Below are 7,700 nucleotides of genomic sequence, written 5' to 3' on the forward strand. Positions count from 1 at the left end.
AGTGTTTGCCACGATTAGAAAAAATAAAATGCCCACCCGTATTCCTCACTCTCTGGGTATTTGGAAGTTTCAAAGGTCAACATTTACATCCCGTTTAGATGTCTGTTGGCATGCTTTACCGTGACATGGCCTCACCCACTGACCCAATAGGGGCCCCTCGTGACAAGTCCTGCATGTGGACACTGTGTTCGTGTCGTCTCTGAGGCAAAAACACAGGTGGCATTTAACGGGTGACTAAAATCCTTTTCTCTTTTTTTCTGTCCAAAATCTTTCAAAGGTGTGACATTTACTCACTCTTAATAAGGGGGACAGAGAAAAAAGTAGTGTAACGCCAAAAAAAGAGAATCAGGGTGAAATGTTGAAGAGGGAGACAAAATGGGAAAGACTGAGAAGATTTTAGAGAATTATGAATGGATGGGTGAGTTCTGAAGATAAAAAGCATTTTCTGGAATCAGTAAAACATTGGTAGATGTGCAGATGTGACAGAGGGAAATAAATATATAAAAGAAAGATGTAACAATAGACAGAGAAAAGATGCAGTGAGCAAGGGACAACGGTAGAATATATTGAAAATGCAAAGACAATACCACTGAACTCAGGAGGACAACTACAAAGGAGGAATAAACTACAAAAAATTAACTAAAAACTTGAAAAAATCTTCCTGCAAATGATTTCAAACTCAAATACTTTTAATGTTTCAGAACAAGTTGATGATTTGAATTATTTGATTTGGTTCAATAGACACAGTTATGACAACAGACACACCTTTCTAGTCTTTCGGAGAGGTTATCTGCAAGGTCATACGAAGGTGCCTTGTAAACATCTGTCAACTCCAACGTCTTTTTGAAGCCCTTCCTTAACAATGGGGATGTCCAACTGCAAACAGAGAGAGTAGTTTGGTTAGTTCCCTGTGTGATGTACTGTACATCTGTGCACGTAAATTAATCCATGAAAGCTGACTGCTGAATCATAAGACATCAAAATGGTGCAAAGTTTGACGCTTTTATTGGCATTCTATTACTAGATGACTACATTTTGGAATTCTGTTTTCACTGAAACATTTGGTGGATGCTGTAATCGGTACTGCTGTGAATAATATCAATAATAGGCTAAGCCTGCTGTTTTGTATTGTATGTAGATTGGACGAGATGACTCATTCTCAATGGCATTTCATACGATATTACGGTGGCTAAACAATCGTAATTTAACCTACTGGAATAAAAATGGATGGCGTAATTTCCTTTGAGGAAATTAAAAATTCGGTATTAAAAGCTTTCCTTTTCAATTCACACTACGTATGACTATTTTGAAACTGTCATGTCCATCGTCTGAAAAATATCTGTGAAATACCCTGTTCTAAACTTCTCTGGTACAGTTGAAAGACGTCATTATTCAAAGATTAAGTACAACGTTTTTCTTACCAGAAGAAAAACTTGGAGAGGAAGTTTGCATCTTCCACAGGTGACTTCTGCATCCTAAGTGCGCCGCCAATTTCACTGCACCTGTATCGCTGTGTAGTTCACATTTGGTGGCCCTCGCGCGGTCCCCTGCTTTTTCCTATGTCCACTTTGTTTTGCTCCACCTTGAGTCTATTGTAAATGCGCAGTGATGTCACTGACTCCACAGTCTCTTCCCAAGTGCGAGTGGTGGCAACTAAATTACACTGTCCTCTGTTCACACCCCGGTGGCTCACACACTTGTGAGAGCACAGCTTGTCATAGCCTCGAGTTCGAACGACAGTGAAAACGCAGAGGTTTGAGAGAGAATCATTTATGGCCTCGCCAAAGCTCCCTGAGCACGTCATTTCCATACTGACAAGGCTCCGCAAAAAATGACACGAGTTGCACATTGTGGAAACACAATTTGCAAAGACATAAACTATGACCTGAATGGCACTGATTCAGCAGGCAATCATAGGATTTCATTCGATAGGCTAATGCCTATTTCTATTAATGCGATTATTCATTTCAGAATATGGGCTAGACTTGGCCAATTTTGGCCGATTATTGTTTACATTAGCCTACATGTTGCAATAAATTGGCTTAATACAATTTCACTGATAATTTGTGTGACAGGTTACACATCTAAGCGAAAAATAAATCAAATGCCTTTAAATTATTTTAAATGGTTCTTGTCATACCACATAACCTAAAAATCTCAAATAAAATCATGACAAAAATGAATAGTTTAAGAACCCGCATTTCAAAGATCTAAGGAAAGCCACAAGATGTTTTCTAAACTTCTGAATAAATGAGACTTTATATCCACTTTAGGTCAGATAGACAGTTTTAGGGAGGGTGAACACAAAAAAGAAGACATTCCATTATGGAACAGAGTGTGGCCTAACCCAACCATTAGTTCACAATACAGATTTGACCAGTTTTTGATAGTGCTGCTATGTATGTGAGTGTGTGAGAGAGAGTTTGACAGAGTATCAGAGACAGAGATGAGTGAGGGACAGAGAGAGAGAGAAAGGGTGTGTGCGTGTGTGTATTTGTGTGGAGTGCACACTAATGCAATTGAGAGACGTTATGGAACAGTCACATGAAGCTCATTGGGTGTTCACTTTGGGTCAGTTGGTGGTTGCACAACAATGTTAAGAGATATTAACACTGTTGATTAAATATAGCCTACTTACCATGTGTTTGCATCGAACCAATGCAGGTAACTCAGGGCTCTCAAGTCTCAAGCATTCCAACCATTTTTCACGCTCTTACACACCTTGTAAGTCTCACGCTGAGAAGTAATAACTTTATTCAATTAACGGACGAGGCGCAGACATGGAGGGAAGTTTTCTGCCGAGTCAATAGTTGTATCGAGTTATACAGAGTTAAATGCCATCTACCACCCAATCAGAAACGTCACCAGCACCAAGCAATAAGGACGATATAGGCTACTATAATTTCATAATTCATATGCAATTATGGCCGCTATAGAGTTAGCCCATACAGCCTATTATACATTATTCTATAGTGCCGCCTAGTCGTCAGTAAGGAATTGTGCATTCCTTACGTAGTTACACATTTGAAGTCTTCCATATGTGGCTTGTAGCCTACAGATCTATAGCTTGCACACATTTGTACGTTTAGTTTGGGGCGTAATAATGTTAGGATTGCAGAGCAAAGTAGCCAATCGTTTCAATGAACATGACGCTTGCATTGATGTAGCCTCCATCAACGTACGAATGGTTGAAAATATTATGTTCGGATGTTGACCTATAGGTGTCGCTATAATTCTTGAGCAGGCTTTCCGAATAAGAAGTAAGAGGAAGTTAGAGTTGTACTGGTTTCTTAACCACATAAATCAAGAAATCAAGAGCTAAATTGTTAGCAAGAAGTTACAAACGACAATAAGTCTTATTTCTAATATAATTGGTAACATTAGCCTACATGTATGGTACCAGGACACAGGAATTCTTTGTCAAGCGCAAGTAGAAAAAATAATAATATATAAAACCACTAGATCCGTTGAAATTGGCAGGTAATGTGGATGCTAACTGGAGGACTTTCAAGCTAGCTTTATATTGCAATTCTCAGGAGTGTAAAGCTTAGATAACGGGCTGATAACAGGTCAAATGTGCATTATTAGCACTACCTTGCAATGTCTTGAGTTCAAGGCCCAGCTTCGGGCCTGTCGATGCTTGGTTATCTCTCAGACTTCTAAGTGGAGCATGCATGTTCTCCCAAGTGCTCGAATGGGTTACCTTTGCAAATCACCCAAAGTATTAATGCTGAATAGATCGGTCTCCTACCACATGGGGTGAGTGCTTGGACTTGGCCCTTATTTGGACTTATAGCTTCCCTGAGAGAAAAAACAACAAGTAGGGGGGGTGGGGGAATGCACAAGCGAATTTCTTCGGTGGACACCCTGGCATGCCTGTGTGTCAGTGTTGTAGTCAAGACCACCTGAACCGAGACCAAGTCATGACCAAGACCTTGAGGGGTCGAGACCGAGTCAAGACCAAGGCAGGCCGATACCGAGTCAAGACCAAGGCAGGGCGAGACCGGGTCAATGCCAGACCACTCAAAATACACAAGCATTGGGTTTGACTAGGTAAAAAGTTGGATTGGATCTGTAACCAGGGGCGGACTGGCCATCGGGGATACCGGGGGAATCCCCGGTGGGCCGACGGGGTTGGGATGGGCCAAAATACCGGCCCACTTCCATCACCAACCGGCCCTCCCTCTGACATCGCCGGCAATTCCAACTATTTTTCATATTACACAGCTTGAACACATACAGTTAGGTCCATAAATATTTGGACATTGACACAATTTTCATCATTTTGGCTCTTTATACCACCACAATGGATTTGAAATGAAATAATCAAGATGTGCTTTAAGTGCAGACTTTCAGCTTTAATTTCAGGGTATTTACATCCAAATCAGGTGTAGGAATTACAATACATTTTATATGTGGCCCCCCCCTTTTCAAGGGACCAAAAGTAATTGGACAATTGGCTGCTCAGCTGTTCCATGGCCAGGTGTATGTTATTCCCTCATGGGAGTTCGTTATTTCATTGACAAGGAGCAGATAAAAGGTCTAGAGTTCATTTCAAGTATGGTATTTGTGTTTGGAATCTGTTGCTGTCAACTCTCAATATGAAGTCCAAAGAGCTGTCACCATCAGTGAAGCAAGCCATCGTTAGGCTGAAAAATCAAAACAAACCTATCAGAGAGATAGCAAAAACATTAGGTGTGGCCAAATCAACTGTTTGGTACATTCTTAAAAAGAAAGAACGCACTGGTGAGCTCAGCAACACCAAAAGACCTGGAAGACCACGGAAAACAACTGTGGTGGATGACAGAAGAATTCTTTCCCTAGTGAAGAAAAACCCCTTCACAACAGTTGGCCAGATCAAGAACACTCTCCAGGAGGTAGGCGTATCTGTGTCAAAGTCAAAAATTAAGAGAAGACTTCACCAGAGTAAATACAGAGGGTTCACCACAAGATGTAAACCATTGGTGAGTCTCAAAAACAGGAAGACCAGATTAGAGTTTGCCAAAAAACATCTAAAAGACCCTGTACAGTTCTGGAACAACATCCTATGGACAGATGAGACCAAGATCAACTTGTACCTGAATGATGGTAAGAGAAGAGTATGGAGAAGGGAAGGAACTGCTCATGATCCAAAGCATACCACCTCATCAGTGAAGCATGGTGGAGGTAGTGTTATGGCGTGGGCATGTATGGCTGCCAATGGAACTGGTTCCCTTGTATTTATCGATGATGTGACTGCTGACAAAAGCAGTAGGATGAATTCTGAAGTCTTTCTGGCAATATTATCTGCTCAGATTCAGCCAAATGCTTCAGAACTCATAGGACGGCGCTTCACAGTGCAGATGGACAATGACCCGAAGCATACTGCGAAAGCAACCAAAGAGTTTTTTAAGGCAAAGAAGTGGAATGTTCTGCAATGGCCAAGTCAATCACCTGACCTAAATCCAATTGAGCATGCATTTCACTTGCTAAAGACAAAACTGAAGGGAAAATGCCCCAAGAACAAGCAGGAACTGAAGACAGTTGCAGTAGAGGCCTGGCAGAGCATCACCAGGGACGAAACCCAGCGTCTGGTGATGTCTATGGGTTCCAGACTTCAGGCTGTCATTGACTGCAAAGGATTTGCAACCAAGTATTAAAAGTGACAATTAGATTTATGATTATGTTAGTTTGTCCAATTATTTTTGGTCCCTTAAAAAGGGGGGGGGGGGGGGGGGCACATATAAAATGTGTTGTAATTCCTACACCGTTCACCTGATTTGGATGTAAATACCCTGAAATTAAAGCTGAAAGTCTGCACTTAAAGCACATCTTGATTGTTTAATTTCAAATCCATTGTGGTGGTATACAGAGCCAAAATGATGAAAATTGTGTCAATGTCCAAATATTTATGGACCTAACTGTATAACATATAATATATATAAAGTTGCCTTGCCTTTCCTACTCAACATTTGCGTCACTCGCTAGCAGACGAAATTGTTTTTGAAAGTGAGAGCATGTCATCGGCACCAAAACGTTAGCCTGGCTCTACCCTCCTACGTACTTCCGCTCAATTTTGATTTTGCTTCTGTACTAGGTCTGGTCATGAGGTACGTAAGTCAGATGTCTCCGGTTAATTTTCTACCGGCCAATCAGCGAACAGAGGGAGTGGCTGAGAACGATGACGTTGATGTTGTGCGCTAGTTTGTGTTGTAGTTCCGTAATGGCGGCGGAGAAAGATGCGAGCGAAGCCATTCGGTCCGTTGTAGCAACGCTGCCGAATATCCATAAGCTAAAGCCGGAGCAAGAACAAGTTTTGCTGAGTTTTATTTTTGGCCATGATGTTGTGGCCCTCCTCCCCATGGGGTTCGGGAACCGAACTCTGTTACAGTAGTGGTGAAGGAATTGGCTAAGGCGAACGCTAGCGATTGGTTATGGCAGATCAGAGTGGCTCTGGGCAGATCCAATAGTTTTAAACTTCAACAAAGTATCCACCTACAAGGAAGACAATGCTTGTCAATGGAGCGAGGCCAGACTCTCTGTACAAATGAAATGTACGAGAGTCTGGTTAGGACCAGGCTACCAAAACGTAAAGGTGGACCTGAAAAGCTCAGGGAGAAAAAGAAAAGATGTCTGGAGGAAGGTGCATCAAAATATTTAAAAATCTATGATTTATTTGGGAAACCACCGACTGGTGACAGTGATACGACGGTAAGTTGTGGCGTTGACTTGGCCAAGAGCCAGTATCATTTTATTCCATGTGTCCATCCAGGCAAATTGGTGGATCCAAATGTTATTAAAACATATAACATAAAACATATATGATGTAATTTCTTTGTAATCATCCAAAATAATGTTAAGTGTATGGGTATTTTTCCTAGTAGGCCACTGACTGGTCGATACGTGTGATGCATTGAGTGGGCAACGCGCCGTGTATTGAGTGGGACACGCGCCGTGGGCCGGTCTGACAGTAACTCCCGGGCCACCCTTTCCCCCCAGTCCGCCCCTGTCTGTAATTGTGTATTTGAACAAAAAATGTGCACTTTTGCTAATGTTGTGTGCTTATGGCCAGTCAAAACAGTCTATTTAATATGTTTTCTTTTCTTTTTTTTCTTAGAGGCACATTAGTGGGCTAGGCCTACTCGGTGTCTGCTTTCACATCTCTCTCGGCCAAGTGAAGGAGCGGTACCGCGGCGTTTAATTTTACATTATTAAATCGGGAGAGGTATGCAGCTGACATGAGTTAACGTTGATGTAACATGACTTGGGGGGGGTCATATTCATTTACATTTTACATTTATGCATTTAGCAGACGCTTTTATCCAAAGCGACTTCCAAGAGAGAGCTTTACAAAAGAGCATAGGTCACTGATCATAACAACGAGATAGCCCCAAACATTGCGAGCAGCCAAAACATGAAGCATACATGGTGGAAAACCAATTAAGTGCCAAAGGGAAGAACCATAAGGGCATGCAGTTAAACAAGTTACAATACATATTCCGAGATTAAAGGTCCCATGGTATGCTGCTTTTGGATGCTTTTATATAGGCCTTAGTGGTCCCCTAATACTGTATCTGAAGTCTGTTTCCCGAAATTCAGCCTTCGTGCAGAATTACAGCCACTGAGAGCAGTCCCACAATGAACTTTCCTTAGGACATGCTATTTCTGTGTCTGTAGCTTTAAATGCTATGAGGAGGAGAGAGGCGGGGCTAACTGCCATG

The 7,700-nt window shown here is 41.8% G+C and overlaps 1 protein-coding gene across 1 annotated transcript in view; it reads right to left on the minus strand.

Annotated features, from left to right (window-relative positions):
• cftr (CF transmembrane conductance regulator) overlaps positions 1-1,729 on the minus strand; it is a 32,065-nt gene extending 30,336 nt beyond the window's left edge. The window contains exons 1-2 of the mRNA XM_062461291.1: positions 1,422-1,729; positions 766-876 (exon numbers count right to left, since the gene is read on the minus strand). Coding sequence (XP_062317275.1) covers positions 766-876; positions 1,422-1,474 — 164 coding nt within the window. The 5' untranslated portion in view covers positions 1,475-1,729. The remainder of the gene's footprint in view (positions 1-765; positions 877-1,421) is intronic.
• Positions 1,730-7,700: the final 5,971 nt, after the last annotated feature.

The sequence above is a fragment of the Osmerus eperlanus genome, chromosome 5, assembly GCF_963692335.1.
Source record: "Osmerus eperlanus chromosome 5, fOsmEpe2.1, whole genome shotgun sequence".
Lineage (NCBI taxonomy): Eukaryota > Metazoa > Chordata > Actinopteri > Osmeriformes > Osmeridae > Osmerus > Osmerus eperlanus.